Source organism: Oryctolagus cuniculus, chromosome 12 (assembly GCF_051225735.1).
Source record: "Oryctolagus cuniculus isolate XC-2025 breed Fujian yellow rabbit chromosome 12, ASM5122573v1, whole genome shotgun sequence".
NCBI classification, from domain to species: domain Eukaryota; kingdom Metazoa; phylum Chordata; class Mammalia; order Lagomorpha; family Leporidae; genus Oryctolagus; species Oryctolagus cuniculus.
Window position 1 is genome coordinate 28,252,718 of NC_142878.1, and position 18,281 is coordinate 28,270,998.

Here is an 18,281-nt window from a genome sequence, read left to right on the forward strand (position 1 = left end):
CATGCAGCCTGTACATTAGCAGTTCAAGGTCATCTTAATCCAGTAAGCACTGGAGTTGATTCAGAGCTGTGATTCAGACCCAATGAGGACTGGCCTGTTTCCGTTTCATCCTTACTTTTAACTTGCAAGTTCTTTGGAGTTCATGTATATTATGTATCAGGTTCTATTTTTTGGTGCGACTTAAATCACAAGTTTTGTGTCCCGAGGTTCTTGTATGTATTGGAATGTTTACCATACATTTCCATTTCTCAGCTGCCTCTTCAACGATAGGTTAATTCTTCATGGTGAAAAATGAATACAAATGCTCAACTTGGCCATGGCAAGTTTTCATCTTTTCTGAGATCTTGGCTATGCAGTTGTCATTGTATTGTTATTTCTCTGTCATCTAGACAGATCAGTGTTGACAAAGGTACAGGTATACGCAAGTATGTAAATATTCATCTTTTATACTTCTTGGTGTAAATGTTGATCCAAATTGTCTACCATCATAACCAGGAACATTGGTCTACCCATTGGTATTTTGCAGTGGAATCGAACAAGCCATGATAATAATGATATCAGAGAAAGAACAGATTGAAAAAAAAATTTTATTTTTTACTGATATATAAATCAAGTACTTGGAATTAATCCTTGAGAGATAAATGATTACTACTTGGTAATTTTATATTACTTCCCCCATTACCATTGTTTTTATCTATGCTCTTACACTTTTTCTTCAAAAATTGATTTAAACTCAGAGAATAGATATTGAATAAATGACTTTAGTAAAAAAAATCCATAAACATAAATGCTTGGTAAATTACAAAAATAAATCACAAATGTGTACTGTCTATAGAATAAGAAGAGATAATTTTCAATTTTACATACTGGATGTCACTGTTTCTCAGTACAGAATCTTCAAGTAGCTTGAAAATTAAGATTAAAAATAAGTTATTGTAAATTATTTTAGGTAATTTACTACTACCTAGGGTTTTTCTTTTGTGTCATTTAATTTGATATTCAGTAGTTTTAAATCATATGTAAAAACTAATATATTGCGTTTGCTTGAAATTTTTTAACTAAATATGGTAATAATAGTTATATAAGAAGACTGTGTATTTGTTCTATACTATTGAAGGAGGAATACACAAAAATTTTATTACAAACCTAGAATTTTTCAGACCAATCATTAACCAGATATGTTTTTAATGGTTTTTTGTTTCCTACTTTTCTTTTGGAAAATTTATAAATGCAACATGAAAAATAAATATTAGAGCTGGGCATTATTTGTAAATGCAAAGAAATAAATAACCTCATGAAATTCACTACCAGACCTTTGTATTAACAAGGGAAGGGCTATACTTTAGCAGAAATGACAGTATACTCAGGCACTTCAATAATAATCTCCATTGGACATTTGTCCACTAAGTAACGCAATGTCTACTAAATATGAAATTACTGAGTATGATGGGAAAGTCAATACATTTCAGAAATATGTTCCATTATGTAATCAACAAAATTAATTAGCTCAAGTACTTCAAATATTCAAAATTTAATCAACAGATGTATTTCAGCAAAAAGAAAAAAATAATGTGATCATTCTGAAATACCTCTAGTAACCCTAAAATACAGTTTTTCAACACTGATTATGGCTTAAGTCTACATAAAATTACATGCATACCTGGATTAAGGCTAGAATGCAATGCTATAATACTCCTGAAAATATTGTTAATAATGGTGTAGGGTTTCTTAACAAAATAATTCAATTCATGGAGGGAGAGGGTGGCAAGTTTGAAAAACTTCAAAAGCTCAATGTGTTTCGTTCATACTTGGACATTGGACTCCACTTTTCCACTAAAGTCCAAGGCCATAGAGTAAAAGTAGGCCTTCATTAGCCGTCTTTCTTCAATTCACTAAATTCAGATTTTGTTTCATTTTTATGATTATGTAAAATAATGACTTGAGACAAACACTTTATAACACATTTAATTAGATAACATTAATTTCTAGGAAATTACCACTGGCACTCTCATGCACTGTGCTCCAGGTGGGGTTTTCCAGGTACAGAAAGAAGTTTAGAGAAAGAACAGAAAGGGAGGAAAACCAAAAATCAAGTTCTTTTAATTACTAATGAATGTCCCTATTTAAGGTTCTAGTGGGCATTAATTTACCCACATCTGTGAACTATTCCTAAGCAGACACAAGAAAATGCTTCTAAAAGATGCAGAAAGCCCTCCTGCTGAGGGGTCTGAGATGGGAAACAATTGGCTTGCCTGGGAATTCTTTACTAACCTGGAAGCTGAACTCCAGGACAGACCAAGAAAGTCAGACCAGGTATCAGAGAAATGTGACATGTTCCAATAAATTTTTAACCAATATTTGATGCAAATTATTATTACTACCCATTAGTTTATGACCTTTGATTCATATTTTGTGGTTTTGTTTCTTTTTTTTTGTATTAGTAAGAGATGAAATTGGAAGGTATATAATATGATAGATGCAAGAATTTTTTATCCTTTCAAGATTCTGAGTAGTTTCTTCCAGATTTTCTTTTTTTTTTCAACATCACTTATCATCATTGAAATGCAAATTTTTTTTTAATCTTTTATTTAATGAATATAAATTTCCAAAGTACGACTCATGTGTTACAATGGCTTCCCCCCCCATACCGTCCCTCCCACCCACAACCCTCCCCTTTCCCACTCCCTCTCCCCTTTCATTCACATCAAGATTCATTTTCGATTATCTTAATATACAGAAGATCAGCTTAGTATACCTTAAGTAAGTATTTCAACAGTTTGCTCCCACACAGAAACATAAAGTGAAAAATAATAGATGATTTTTTTTAAATGATGATGAAATCAGATCAGACCTATTGTCATGTTTAATCCCAGTGAGAGTCAAGTTGGGAATTGATAATTTCTTTTTTTTTTTTTTCTTTTTTTTTTTTTTACAGAAGATCAGTTTAGTGTACATTAAGTAAAGATTTCAATCGTTTGCACCCCCATAGAAACACAAAGTGAAATATACTGTTTGAGTACTCGTTATAGCATTAAGCCTCAGTGTACAGCACGTTAAGGACAGAGAGATTTTCTTTTTTTTTAAAGATTTATTTATTTGAAAGTTAGAGTTAGAACAAGAGAGGGAAAGAGAGAGAAAGGAGAGAGAGATCTTCTACCCATTGGTTCACCCCGCAAATGGCTACAACAACCAGAGCTGGACCAGGCCAAAGCCAGAAGCTAGGATCTTCTACCAGGTCTCCCATGTGGATGCAGGAGTCCAGGCACTTGGGCTATCTTCTGCTGCTTTTCCCAGGTGCATTAGCAGGGTGCTGGATCAGAATTGGAGCAACTGGGACTCATATGGGATGCTTGCACTGTAGATGGTGGCTTAACCTGCTATGCACAGTGCCAGCCCCTTCCCCCAGAGTTTCACACAAGATCTCCCTCATTTTCAAAGTTGAAGATAGGTGTTGAATCCATTTCAGTTTTATTGCTATTATTGTAGCATCAGATTTGTCTTATTTGAGATTTTGTCTGTGATTCCATCATTCTCTTTTTGTGGGTTTCTTTTTTTTCACTTAAAAGAACAACTTAACGGAATTCAAAAAAAACCCCAAAATATATAACAAGGTATGGCAACCAAGTAGCAATATTAAGAATGCCATTTCTCATTTTTTGGTTGTCTACAAGAAAGGAAATGGAGACAATGACTCAAACTGAAAGAAGTCGAAACAAATTAAGGGTTATGATCCATATTTAGAGACATCTGGATAAGATAACACTAAGACAGCCTTCTACCTGCGAAGAAAAAAATTGCTGAAAAAGACAAAAATCTATAACTAGGTAAAGTAGACACTTAGTGTTAGGCCTGAATATGTAAGGTGTTAACACAGTTAAAAATAAATGCAAATAGTTTGAGGGAGAAAAATAGAAGGAAAGTAGGAAGTAGGTAGGCAGGAGGGAGAGAGAGAAGCTCAAAGGCAAGGAAAAGAAAGAAACCAAGCAACCTACATCTTTTTTGGCTCCAGCCTCTGACTGAGGACAAGAGATTGCCTGGAAAAGCAAGAAGGCAGCTGCTTTGCACATTCCCTGACTCAGACTCTGCACTAAAGCAAAATTAGGCTGCCTTCCCTCTTGACCTTTCAGGTGCCATTTACAAAAAAAAAAAAAAAAAAAAAAAAAAAAAAAAAAAAAAAAAAAAAAAGGTGACCCAATACATACTTTCTGGGAAGTATAGCTACTATAGGTGAGCACTAAAGAAGGCACAGACAAAAAAAATTCCTGTTGCAGCATTCTGGAAATTATAATATTTGCCTCCCATATCGGTTTAGAACCAGAAAATGAGATTATGCAAGTGAGAAGAAAAGGCCCAGGAGTACCAGAGAAGCATGTGGCCTGCTCTTAGCTAGGGCTCCTTCAGCCCATGTCTCTGTGACTCTCAGGAGAGAACTGCACTTTTAAACAGTCGAAGAACAGGACCCAAGACAGTGCATTTACTTTGTTCACAGATGCAAAATTCTCATAGAGATAAATTCCTTTTAAAAAGGAAAACTGATAGCATTGGGCTAATACACCACATAGCAAAGCAGTAAGGGGACAATGCTGAAAAGAACACGGCTCTGGCTATAATTTATCACAGGATCTAGAAGAAAATTACAGTCACCCATTCACCAGGGCTCAGGACCTCCTAAGTGTCAGAGAAAATTAAGAAGACAGTGGGACAAAGTAAACAATAAAAGGGTTAGAAAAAAGAACTTCAAGAAATTCATAAATTAATGATAAAGTTAAAATCCTCATTGACTTTGCTGTGTGACCCCTAAAACCATACACAGAGAGAAAGCATGAGAAGGATCATGACAGATTGGAAGTGGTAAGAAAAAAGTTAACATATGCAAATACAAGCACACACAGATGTGGGTGTATGACTTCATATTTGCTGCACCTTGGATCCCTAAACTCCTTTCTCAGAGACATATATGAATCATGAGGATTGCCAAAGGTGTATTTTTAATAGTTTGCTTGTCATTAGTTATATGCCATGTTAAGTATATCATAAAGAAAAAAAATATAGACTTTACCATTTCTGCATTTTTAAGTTTGCTGAAATTTTCCCTAGTTGACTTCAAAAGAGTATGAACTACAGAAAGTTTAATTAAGACATAGCATTTCAGAGATGGGAAAGGGATTACTATATTTAAGGTATAAATAATGGGAAAAGCTCTTATCTAGATACATCCTGTTAAAATAGATGAGTCACAAACATGAAATAACAACAGTGAAAGCACTTTGGGAGAAAAAGAAAGCACCTGTAGTGGATTCAAGTTGAAGTTTGCTCAGATCTTTCCTTTGCAACAATGAATGCGGAATACACTGAGGGAGAATTATCAAAATATACTGTAATAGGATACACAGCATGTAAGTAATTTATTAAGGTTTATTGCATATATTTACACATAAGCTTTATATCCTACATTTAAAATTACAGAATATTTTCTGAAACCCTAAAATATTTTTCTAGAAAGAAACCCTTCAAAAGGCCAAAGAGAAAATTTCAACAAATTTTTAAAAAGTAGAAGTGGTGAGGGTTGTCACTATTGCAAGCTGTAGTTTAACCTGCTGTGCCACTCCAGTCCCTTCACTGTTTTTTAAATATTACTTATGGACAATAATGTTATTATTGTTTATTGTTTTAATTATTATAGCTTTGTAGTATGTTTTGAAGTAAGGGATTGTGATGTCTTCAGCTTGATTTTTTTTTCCTTTGTTTTTGCTCAGGGTAGCTATGGCTATTCTGGGTCTTTTGTAATTTGATATGAATTTTATTTGTTTTCCACCTCTCTAAAGAACGTTGTTGGTATTTTGATAGGATTGCATTGAATCTGTAGCTTGCTTTAGGTAGGATAGACATGTTAATGACATTCTTCCAGTCAATAAGCTAGGAATACCTTTCCATGTTTTGTGTCCTTGATGATTGTTTTCATCAATGTTTTAAAATTTTCATTCCTCCCATGAATATGTAAGATTTTGAGAGGAACCAAGTGTCAAAGAAAGAAGGATTGGTTAAATAATTGCATTTTATCTCCACAATGGGATGCTATTCAGTCATTAAAAATGTTGCTGGAAATAAAACTTACTGAGATGAGATGTCACCATTGAAGGGAAAAAATATTACCTGATATTAGGTGAAGAAAAAATGTTATTTGATGTATATCTCTTTAATAAGTATCCCTCCCCAAGGCCTTATCATGAAATTTATTCTCAGTGTGAGAATGAACGTTTGCATGTTCTCTCCAGACTTTTTAGATAAAGGAGATTTTTGTATTGTTTTTATTTTTGTTCTTGCTCTTTTTATTATTTCAGCATGCAAAAATTAAGCATTTTCACTTAATATATCAAAATGAAATAAGTTTAGTATGGCCCAATGACAATTTTTAAAGTAAACTAATGTGTAAAGGAATGTAATAAATTTAAAAGAATATATCCGAATACTTTTCATATGGTACAGGTAATTGCTCTGTGAAAGAGAAACTGTTCTGAGTGTCTGATTGTGTGTAGTGTGTATGTACTGGTTCATGAAATAAAATATATTAAGATACTTCAAAAAGTCCATGGAGCACAGAATTAAGACAACACATGTGGCTGGTGCTGCAGCTCAATAGGCTAATCCTCCGCTTAGCGGCGCCTGCACACTAGGTTCTAGTCCTGGTTGGAGTGCCGGATTCTGTCTGGGTTGCTCCTCTTCCAGGCCAGCTCTCTGCTGTGGCCCAGGAGTGCAGTGGGTGATGGCCCAAGTACTTGGGCCCTGTACCCCATGGGAGACCAGGAGAAGCACCTGGCTCCTGGCTTCGGATCAGTGTGGTGCGTCGGCCGTGGCAGTCATTGGAGGGTGAACCAACGGCAAAAGGAAGACCTTTCTGTCTGTCTCTCTCTCTCTCACTGTCCACTCTGCCTGTCAAATAAATAAATAAATAAATAAATAAATAAAAGACATCACATGTATCCCAAAAACTTTTGGAAGACCGCTCAGAGTTGTTGTTATGGATTGAGGAGGGGAAAAGTCACAAAAACAAAGTTTGGGAACCTCTGCTGTCAGTGGCATTTATTTAGAGGGAATGGGAATGGGAGCTTTCCCGGGCACTGACTACGTGGGTAGTGTTCATCAGACACATGCAGGGGAACGATGAGGAAGGCGGCACTTGTGCCTCAGTTCTTCTCCATGGCACCCCAGCCTTCCCACCGCTAACTGGAGAGCAGCCTCATCAAAGCTGATTTGAGAACAGGAATCCTTCCAGGCTAGTTGTCCTGGTTCTGGTTCCCAGAGAGAGGGCAGGCTATGCCACCCATATGTAACAAACATTATTTCTCTAAAGGCTAAGGCAGTTGTTCTAAAGCAAGTAGCATGTTTTACAGGTGTGTCAACTCAGTTGCTACTGAAGGGATTTCATTTGCCCACGCTAGGCAGGTTTGATTCCCTAACGATTTAGAACAGAACTTCCTGAATGAGACAGAGATGGCAGATTTCCCAAACTGCCTTCGTGTAGACTCCCACCAAAGGGACAAGTGTGAGTCCCTATACTTGTTTCCTGCAAATGCTCTAAGAATTCAGACTAGGTGACTGAAGCAACAGAACTCTCTTCTCTTACAGTTCTGAGGGCTAGAAATCTGCAAGTACAGTCTCAACAGGCCCATGCTGGCTCCCTGGAGAATCTGGTTCTTGCCTTCGCATCAGTCTCTGGTGTTGCTGAAATTCTAGATGTCTCTTAACTTGCAGACATAGAACTTCAATCTCTGCCTTAGTTGTCACATGGCATTCTCTCCTATATATATAAATCTCTAATCTTATCTAATCCAATCTAATCTAATCTAATCTAATCTAATCTATGTTTTGGTGTCTTTGTGTCTTTTTTTTTTAACTTTTATTTAATGAATATAAATTTCCAAAGTACGATTTATGGATTACAATGGCTTCCCCCCCATACCGTCTCTCCCACCCACAACCCTCCCCTTTCCCACTCCCTCTCCCCTTCCATTCACATCAAGATTCATTTTCGATTATCTTAATATACAGAAGATCAGCTTAGTATACATTAAGTAAGGATTTCAACAGTTTGCTCCCACACAGAAACATAAAGTGAAAAATAATAGATGATTTTTTTTAAATGATGATGAAATCAGATCAGACCTATTGTCATGTTTAATCCCAGTGAGAGTCAAGTTGGGAGTTGATAATTTCTTCTTTTTTTTTTTTTTTTTTTTTTTTTTTTTTTACAGAGGATCAGTTTAGTATGCATTAAGTAAAGATTTCAACAGTTTGCACCCCCATAGAAACACAAAGTGAAATATATTGTTTGAGTACGCGTTATAGCATTAAATCTCAATGCACAGCACATTAAGGACAGAGATCCTACATGAGGAGTAAGTGCACAGTGACTCCTGTTGTTGACTTTACCAATTGACACTCCTGTCTATGGCATCAGTAATCTCCCTGATGTCTTTGTGTCTTCTTAGGAAGACACCTGTCTTACTGGATTAAGGGTACATTCTACTCCAGTATATGATCTCATTTTATAACCCTATTTCCAAATAAGGACATATTCTGAGATTCTGAGAAGGAAAAATGGTGTTGGGAACAGGGGCACACCACCAAACCTTAGCTCCTGCTGCCACTTTTCTTTTTCGCTTGTCTATCCTGTTACATTCTTGCTTGTGAACCCACAACTGTGACTCGGCCTTCCATGTTTATTTGGCTGGTCTGATTTTCTCTGACATTCCACTTGGGTGGCCTGTGGGATACTTGTGTCTCCCACCTTCTAGTAAATGATTTCTGTCCTACAGATCATTTTGCCCCCTTTTAAGATACTTCTCACTGATCCTTCTGCACTCCCCACACATCTGCCGTATGCCCATGGATCTGTTCCTGAGCTTCATTAACAAGGTCTTGCCTTCCTAGGCCACCTTAAATAGGCAGGCCCGGGCTCTAACACCTTAATAACTTATTTATAGATGGTTGGGCTGTGCAACTATAACTAATATTTTGAAATGCTAACCTATATTAAATTTATTTCTGATTCTCTGTCATTCTTGCTACTCTGGGGCCTTATATTTACTGAAGTTGAGCATCACTTCAGGGAAAGGGCAGAGCCAGGGAAAAAAGAAACATCAGACATTTGAGAGAAAATGCTTTTTGGGGGTACTCAAGCTTTAAATTATTAAGCTCTGACTTAGAGTTCATAGCAGGGTTTCATTTTTTTTTCTTTCTCTTTCTTTTTTAATAAGCTTCAAAGAGTAGGGAGAATGCAAGATTGAAATAAGGTCCATTATTTTTCCCTTTATAAGAAAGGTGAAACCCCCTCCTCCTTGGTTGGGGATCTTGCAATGAGAGCCTTACTGTGTGGGAAAAACATAAGAGGCGCTGGGGTTGTGCCACAGTGAGTTAAGCTACCATCTGCAATGCTGGCATCCCAAACTGGAGTGCCAGTTCAAGTCTGGGCTGCTCCACTCCCAATCCAGCTTCTTGCTAATGGGAAGGCAGCCATAGATGCTTCAGGTCTTGTAGCCCCTGCCATCCATTTGGGAGTTCCTGGCTCCTGGCTTTGGCCTGGCTCAACCCTGGCTGTTGCGGCCATTTTGGAGAAGTGGACTGAAGATCTCTCTTTCTCTCTCTTTTCTTTCCTTCACCCCAATATTATTCAGTCTTTCAAATAAATAAACACATCTTTATAAACAAAGAAAATGGAGGATATTGGAGGTGGGGAGAAAGGAGGGAGAAGAAGAGACAGCATAGTTTGAAGCTTGAGGTGTGTGTGTGTGTGTATTAAGAGTACCATGGCATGGTTTGTTTTCCTGAATCTTGCCTTCTTTGGTTAAATGCCACACACAATACAAATTGGAGAATCTACAGTGATGTAGAAGTATCAGCATGGGGTATTCGAGTAAGGAGAAAATCAGAGGGTGCCTGTTGGTTTCCTTATGTGAATGTATATGGGAGATCCAGGAGGTCTTTAGTGGACCTGGAGAAGAATGACAAGTGCTTGGTGTTTAGATGACTGGGAAAACCTGTGACCGAAAATAGTGAGATGAGCTCTTCTGACTCAAAGTCATTGGGTACAGATGTGAGTTCTGAATACAACAGGATGAGTGTCAGGCACGCAAAGATCAAGTGGGGGCCAGCAGTGATGCTGGAAAAAGGACACCTACCCCCATTAGCAGCTCAAAACATGAACCAACTCTTTTGGGGTGAGGGTAAGAATGTGTGAAAGAAACCCTGAAAAACTGACCATTTCATAAAACACACTAATTTTTAAAACCAAGCAAAAATTGTGTTTCTTTGACCTTTTCCAACCAGTAGCTGATATGGGTAGGTCAAGATAACAGATTGAGTTTAACTGCAGAGAATGTTAAAAATTAAATGGTGTGAGAGCACCTGTTGAACCCATCACCTGGTTGGAAGCCAAATTTCCTACCCTTTATCTCGTATTACATTTACATCTGTAAATTGCTCAAAATGTACAATCTAGAGGTGTATTTTTGGTCAACTCTTTTTAGACCCTTATGTCTTACCAGTGGGTTAATCAAATCACTTCTTTGTATGAAACAGTGGGTTTCTTTGTATTTATACCACTAAATTTCTAACCTAACTTTGATGCAGATTTTTAATCCAGCCTATTAGTGACTAGAATTGTAAGCATAATTTCTTATTAATCTGTTTTTTAAAATAGTAAACCAAGCATAGCAATAAGCAAGAACTTTTTTAAAGCTGTGGTGCTCTTAATGGATACAATTAAGGATGTAGTACTTTCAAAAATAATCTTGAAGTAGATAATACTCTCAGTGCAAAAGAGATCAACATTTTTCTAAGTATTAAAATACCAAACAATTACAACTGTGGAAAGATTAGAATTCAGTGTGGCTGGATAGACATGGACCAGATGAGCTTTGAATGAAAGCAAGTAATTGTTTTTGAAAATAAAAAGCCACTCCATTATAGTCATATAACTAAGAATTCTAAACTGTCAGCTAATCCCCAAATGGAAATCATTCAAGTTATTAATACCACTTAATAATGCTCTCCAATAAGGAACACACATTATCAACCAAAATAGTCAAAGTAATAATTAATATGTTAGTTGAGCTCTATGTGCCAGGTGCTGAGCTATGGTATCTTACAGGTATTATTTTATTTAGAACACTTACATCTGCTCTTTTCCTTTTATGGAATGAAGAAGGTGTCCAAATCACAAAATGTCAGTGGTTCAAGCCCAGGGCCATCTGATGTCAAAGCTCAGACGTTTATGCACTATGTTCCATTGCCCTGCACTGAACATCTTCTACTCTGGAACAAATCAGTCTTTTGTCTGTTCCTGAAATAGTGTCAGAATTATAATAAGAGTTCAAGGGAGACGTGCCAGGATAAGAATAAATCTAGGGCAGCCTACTAAAATTACAAAGGCTACATAGTATGTAACGGTAGGCTTTTAATTTTGGGTTCAGGATACAAATTGTACAGAAATTATGAGCAGTTCACAGAATCCTGGAAGTCTAGGGCTGAGGACCAGCATGAAAGGAGGAGGGTAAAGGAGAGGGAATGCCTCTTACTAAATGTGTAGAAACTGAAATGTGCTGCAATTTTGAAGTTCTCAGAGGGAGACTATCTGCCTGTTTTCCCCAGCTTGTTGAACACTCCTCACTGTCAACCACAATATAGCTGAGATCTTAGCCCCATCATCTGGTTACAAATTACCCTGGCATCCACTCAAAACAGTATCCGCATATTCAACCTCAGCTGGGTACCTCCTTTTCTACTTACGCCCTGAATTGCTGCCTCCAGGAATCATTCTTTGGGTATTTTCTTGCTCCTCAAGCCAAAATATTTTTTCTTGAACCTCTTAGTCCATATGATAGGGATTTCACTGTATTCCTAATTCTAATGTTAGTTTTAATATTCTCGTTATTCTTTTTTACTCTCAGTGTTGAGAGACAATGCCATTCCCCCATACTAAGTCTTTGTCTCCCACCTGACACAGTGTGTGCTGCATCCCACTGCTTAGGAGCAACTGCCTGCTGCCTATCTCCTGGAAATGACCAGCACCTGGAGTCCTCAATGCAATGGTAGATTCATGTCTCTTTTGTTTTTAATAGACTCCTTGTTGGATACTGGATTACATCAAGGAGACAATGAGTGATTTCTTTTTTTAATTTTTTTAGAGATTTATTTATTTATTTGAAAGTCAGAGTTACACAGAGAGAGAAGGAAAGGTAGAGAGAGAGCGAGTGAGTGAGCAAGAGTGGTCTTCCATCTGCTGGTTACTCCCCAGATAGCCACAATGGCCTGAGCTGTGCAGATACGCAGCCAGGAGCCAGGAGCCTCTTCTGGGTCCGCCCACACGGGTGCAGAGCCCAAACACTTAGGCCATCTTCTACTACTTTTCCAGGCCATAGCAGAGAGCTGGATTGGAAGTGGGGCAGCCAGAACTCAAACCAACACCTATATGGGATGCCAGCACTGCAGGCAGTGGCTTTACCTGCTACACCATAGTGCGGGCCCCACACCCATGTCTTTTGTTACCATCTGTAACAGCCAGTTCTATGTGATGGTGCTTAAATGTCTGGCCTTGCTTAGTTGAAGCAAAGTAGGAGGAAATTAAACTATGTTCAGAGATTTGGCTATAAAACTTTGATCAGGAAGGATCGAAGATTTTGTGCACTACAGGGCGGTTCCAATCTCCGGGTTTTATCAAACTGTATTGTAGGTTTAGCCCCAGGACAAAAGGGCCAGGCCAGGGGTCCAGGTATGCAGCTCACTGAGGCACCTCTCAAGGGGAGTTAGAGCCCCAGCAAGCTGCAGTTGGGGCTAGGAATCTGTGATCAAGAGAAATAGAGCACACAGAAGTGTGGAGCAGCAAGTCACTGTGCAGAAGTCCCAGAGACTGCCTTTCACTTTGTTTTTACAAACTGGACAGGCTGTACTGTTTATGGAAGACTGTGTAATTTAATTGGCTGGCAAAGAAACAGGAAATAAATGTAAATAACATAATAGACCCAGTATTTGTATTGTAGTAAGAAAGAAAACAGATTTACCATTGATGTTCTGACTCAACCACATCTCCAGATTTTGGATTTTTTTCACCCTCATTTCTATCCTACTTCTTTGGGTGGGTCTCGGGCCATCCTCTGATTCCCTCCACAACATTGCATCTGCCATGCAGGCTGGATTGGAGTATCATGCACATACTCGAGAACAGACTTTGGAAGTTACAATGCAATTAGTCAATAAACAGATCCAGCAAAGGAGAGCCCCTACATTTTCAAGGTCTGTCATCCTAAGTGGTACACATCCACCACTGCTCCTGTTAGAATAATACACGGGATTGGAGCCTGGTAGTAAGACACAGTGCATCTCTGTAGGGTTCCATACTTTATGCCACATCCACCTTCAGTGGGTACAATCCAGGAAACAGGTGATCTCTAAGTTCTTTGCACTGCCTCTGTTGGAAACTGTTCTAATTGGACTCTATACAGTGTCCTGTGTTTGATTTCAAATGAGCATCTTCTAGAGCTCCTGCCCTTGTCTCTGCTAAAATATCTCCTGCCTGTCCTGAAGCCTCAGCTCAGGCTCACCACCTGGAGGCTTTCAATAGCCATTGCTATGGTGTAGCGCTGTGCATCATGCCTGTTGAGTCAGCAGAGCCTAAAATGTCGACTTTGAAGAAGAAAATAATACCTTGGTTGATTGACCAATTCCTCCTCCAAGTAACCTATGTCATATTTTCCTAGGAACAAAAAAGATCTCCATTAAATCCAGTATTTTTTTTTTCCTGCTCACTGTTGTATAATCCAATTAATGGTTGCATGCAAAGATTTTGACACTGTACCCTAGCACTTTATTATTTATAGTGCTTAGAAAGTCAACAGAAATAGTGTATACGATCAACATGCCCTATAGATTGGTTCTTGAATGAAGAAATTATCTTCTAGGTCTTTAACTGTCCAATATCTAGGTTAAAGCATGGATCAGAACAGATGCCAAGTGGCTTTTCCCTCAATTTTTATTTCAACGTCAATTTCAGTAAATTGTAAAATGACGAGGTTCTATAAGTTTTCTCCAAGCTCTAAGTATTTTATTCAGGAATTACTGAGGGCTCCATGCTGTGGGGAGATGTGCATTATAGAGAAAAGAAAGGCCTGGTTTCCAGCTGAAGATTAAGAAAAGTAAACCCCAGCAGGTCTGATCACTTAGTCTGGGTTCCTCGCTAAAGGGGATACACTGACTTCTTGGAATGATGAAATAATCCTACATACACCCCAAACCCTACTGATCCCGCAACTAAGCGTCTAGAAGGGCATTGCAAACGCGAGAGGAAGTTCGACTTCGGGACAGAATGAGCTAAAATCCAGAAGAGCCTTGCAGAGGAGGCATATTCAGACCTCCCATTTGCGAGGAGGTACTGCCCTGTGAAGCTTTGGTGCTGCGGTGTGCGGGAACCACCTGGTTACAAAAGGCAGCGCTCCCTGTGTAAGACAACCCGCCCCTCCGCCCGCCACAGCCCGCGGCGCCCCGACAGGTGACCCGTGAGTGAGCCGCGCATCATTCATTTCCCTGCACAAATGCCACACAGCCAGCTTGGCTTCCGGAGTGCTACTTAATTCCATCTAGTCAAAGGTGCATTTCACAAATTAGGGGTCCTTCACACTGTCTAAAATTCAGTTTCCTCGTATTTTGTAAACGCAGAGAGTAAGCACTTGATCACACCGGGTCAAAATAACCCGCATAATTCACTTAAGAGAGGAGAAGTGGGGACTGTGCACCCCCCAGTCTGAGGGGCACCTCAGTGTGTTGTGCCTCCCAGGCTGCTACCGGAGCTGAAAAATGAATACCGTGCTCCAGATTTCCCACAGCACCTACTTTGATAACGGATGCATAAATGCAGGGTTTTTAACCATTACAGTCCCCTCCCTGCCTGTCTGCTGTTTGAACAGGGAGAAACATGTTCTATGGAATGAACTGCGTAAACACTTATTATTTAGGTTCCAGAAATAAATCACTACCCATCCCGTGTCCCCAGATTTTCCCTGTTAATTTGTGGTGAAGTTATTTCTACACTTGTTCCCAGGTACATTAAAGATGTTCTGGATTCGGTAACCCTTTTGTAAAACTATGATTATTTTTAAACATTAGAACTATTCAGCACAAGATATTTCATAAAAAATGAAAGACTTTTTTCCCCAAGCAGTTCACTTTAAGAGGAAATAGGCACCTAAAATAAAATAATCCCTGAACTCGAATTTTCTCCCAACAGAGCCTTCATCTGCGTATTGACGGTGAGAGAGTGGGAGAGAGAATGAGAATATAATAGAACGGAAAGGGGAAGGAAGGAAAGGGAAAAGGAAAAGGGAAAAGAAAAGAAAAAAAGAAAAAGAAAAAAAAAAAAAGAAAAATGGGGTGGAAGTGTTCCCGCTTCCAAGCGCTGTGGCCTGTTCTGCCCTCTAGCCACGCAGGACGGATGCTGGAAGACCTTGGGCGGCGGGGCGGGGAGAGCGTGTCACGTACTTAGCCAGGGTCTCAGGCGGTGGCTGGCCGACAGCGGCGGCAGGAATAAGTGAGGGGCTCCGGCGGCCGAGGAGCTCCGGGAGCCGCGGAGGCCTCGGCGGGGCAGGCTGGAGGCTGGGAGCCGCTCGGCGACACAGGAAGGCAGGGCGAAGGAGGAGCAGCGCAGGCAGAGGAGCCGCGCACCCGGCTTTGACGTCGCCCGGCTGCGGAGAGCAACTCGCGCTCTCAGCACGTAGCGCACAACGTGACCACACACAGCCTTCCTCCCCGGCAGCCCGGCAGCCCGGCAGCCCCGCAGCCTGTCCGCCAGCGCCCCGCGCCCGCCTTCGCCTCCTCTTCCTCCTCCTGCTCCGGCGTCCGCCTCCGCGGCGCGCACCCCCTGGCCAACCCAGGGATTCCGGCCGGCGTCGAACCCCGGGCGCTCCGCCGCCCAGCCCGGGCGCCTGTGCCGCAGCGGCGGCCACGCAGCCCGGTGCCCTCCGCAGGCGGCCGCTCCCGCCTTCGCCTCTGGATGCCACCGCTACGTTAGCTCCGGCGGGGAAGCCCTTGCACGGCTCCGCTCGCGCCGGTCCCGACCGCCCCCACCCCCTGCACCTGGCGGGGGTGGCGCGGAAGCGAAGAGGACGCGCGCAGTGCCGGTGGGCACGCGTCGACGTGTGTGCCGCTCGCCTCCCAGCTCGCCGTTCTGCCTCTCTCGCAAGTGGCGGCGCCTGGACTCTGCTCTCGGCTCCCCGGGATCGGCGCGGCCCGCCAGAACCCGCCTCTCCGCTGGCTGGGCGCTGAAGGCTGTTCGGAGAGCAGAAGCGGCCGCGGCGGCTGGTGCCCCGGCGAGCTCCAGACGCGCACTTCGCTCCCTGTTGGACCCCTCTCCTCCTCCTGCCCCCCTCCCGTCCCTGCTCTCCCCCCCCCCCAAACCTCCTCCTCAGCCCCACTCCTCCTCTTCCTCCGCGCCCCGCTCGGCGATGCGAGTCTGTATCGTGTAACAGGATTGGCGTTGCAATGGCAACTGATGGAATGGGGGAAGGCAAGACAGCAGGGCTGAGGGCTCCGGACTGCGGGCAGGCGGGCCGCTGCCGCCGCTTGACGCTCCTCCGGGGACCTTCGCGAGTTACTTTGTAAAGGCGAACCCAGGCGACAGAGCCCTGCTCGGGGGCCCCCCCGGGTCAGAGGCCACTTCCTGCAGCTCCGCCGTCCAAGCCGGCTCAGCTCCGCGCGGCCCCCGGCCCCCTGCCCGCGCAGCCGCCAGCCCGGCGCGCCGCCGCCGCCGCCGCCGCCGCCGCTGCTGAGACTCGAGCCCGCGGCTCGCAGAGGAGCGCTTCGCCTCGCGGCTCCCCTTCGCTGTCACCACCGCCGGCGCCTGCGGTTTCCCTCCCCCGCCCCCGGCGCCCGGTGTGAGTGCGGCGTGCGTGCGAGTGTGTGTCAGGGTATTCTCTGTGTGTGTGTGTGTGTGCGTGTGTGTGTGTGTGTGTGCGCGTGTGCGGGCTCCTGGGCTCCGCTCGCGGCCGCCGCCGGGAAAGGACGGACGGACGGACGGACGGACGGCGCTGCCTCTTGGGTCAGCGGTGCCCGGGCACCTCGGCTCGGGCCGGCCGCCGGCCTCCGGAAGGTCCCGCCGCGTCCCCCACCCGGACCTGGGCTGGATATGTTCATGTTCACGTGAAGATGGATTTGGTGTACGGTCTCGTGTGGCTGCTGACAGTCCTCCTGGAGGGGATCTCCGGCCAGGGAGTGTACGGTGAGTGCCATCGCGACGTTATCGTGACCTTGTGGTTCTTAAGGCGAGAGAGGCTCGGGAGCGACAACGCAGGAGTCGCGCCGCCCGGGGCCCCTCCCGGCGCGGGGTTTGATTTACACTTCCTCGCGCTGTGGGCAAGCGAGAGAGAGAGAGAGAGAGAGAGAGGCGGCGAGCGCGCTGCGGATTGGGCTGCCAGCCGCTCCCCCGGCGCCTCCGCTCGGGGCTCGGAGTTGGGTCGGGCCAGCGGCGGCCCCGCACTCGCGCGGACGAGTGGCTCGCACTGGATGGATCCCCGCGGGGGCTGGAGCTTGGGCTGCCTTTGATCTAACCGCGGTCTGGCTCCCTGCGCGCCGCGAGGGGTCGGCCGCGCTCCCTCGGGGAGGGAAGCTCCGAATGTGACCCCCGCGAGTCTCCCCCGCAAGCCTTCTCCGTCCCCCGCGCCGCGCCGCCTCCCGCCAGCTCTCCACCTCTGCCTGGTGCCGCGGATGCCTGCATGGCTGGGTTTTCCGGCTCAGGAAGTGGGGTGACGGTGGAGTCGCGCTCTGCACCAGCCGTTGCCATGAGCACTGACTCGGGGAAGGGAACATAGCAGGCAGGGCTCTCCAGTGCCAGACACAATTAAGGGACACGTTGGTGTGAATGGATGAACGAACGCATGAATGAACGGGCGGCCGAGTCCGCAGGACGCCAGCTCGCTGCGGCCGGGATACGGTCTTCACAGCCTGTCTCTGGAGGACTCAGAGCTTGCAAGGGTTACGAACTGGAGAAGGGCGAGTTTGCTAATTCGAGGGCGTTGAAGTCCTCAAAAGCAAATCCAGGTTCCTTCGCCTGTCAGCAGTTGGCACCCTTGGCTTTGAGACACACGCACACGCGAGCGCGCACACACACACACACACACACACTCAGGCCCCAGTTAACACTGGGCTGAAATGCAAGTGTTCTCCTGGGACAAGGCACGGGGCTCCTAAAGGGAAATAACTTTTGCGTTCTCCCGACCCAGGGTGGGAGGTGAAGAGGC

The 18,281-nt window shown here is 43.4% G+C and overlaps 1 protein-coding gene across 1 annotated transcript in view; it reads left to right on the plus strand.

Annotated features, from left to right (window-relative positions):
* The first annotated feature begins 16,983 nt into the window (after positions 1–16,983).
* The window catches only part of MDGA2 (MAM domain containing glycosylphosphatidylinositol anchor 2), an 891,422-nt gene continuing 890,124 nt past the window's right edge, over positions 16,984–18,281 (plus strand). The window contains exon 1 of the mRNA XM_008269620.5: positions 16,984–17,263. Coding sequence (XP_008267842.3) covers positions 17,191–17,263 — 73 coding nt within the window. The 5' untranslated portion in view covers positions 16,984–17,190. The remainder of the gene's footprint in view (positions 17,264–18,281) is intronic.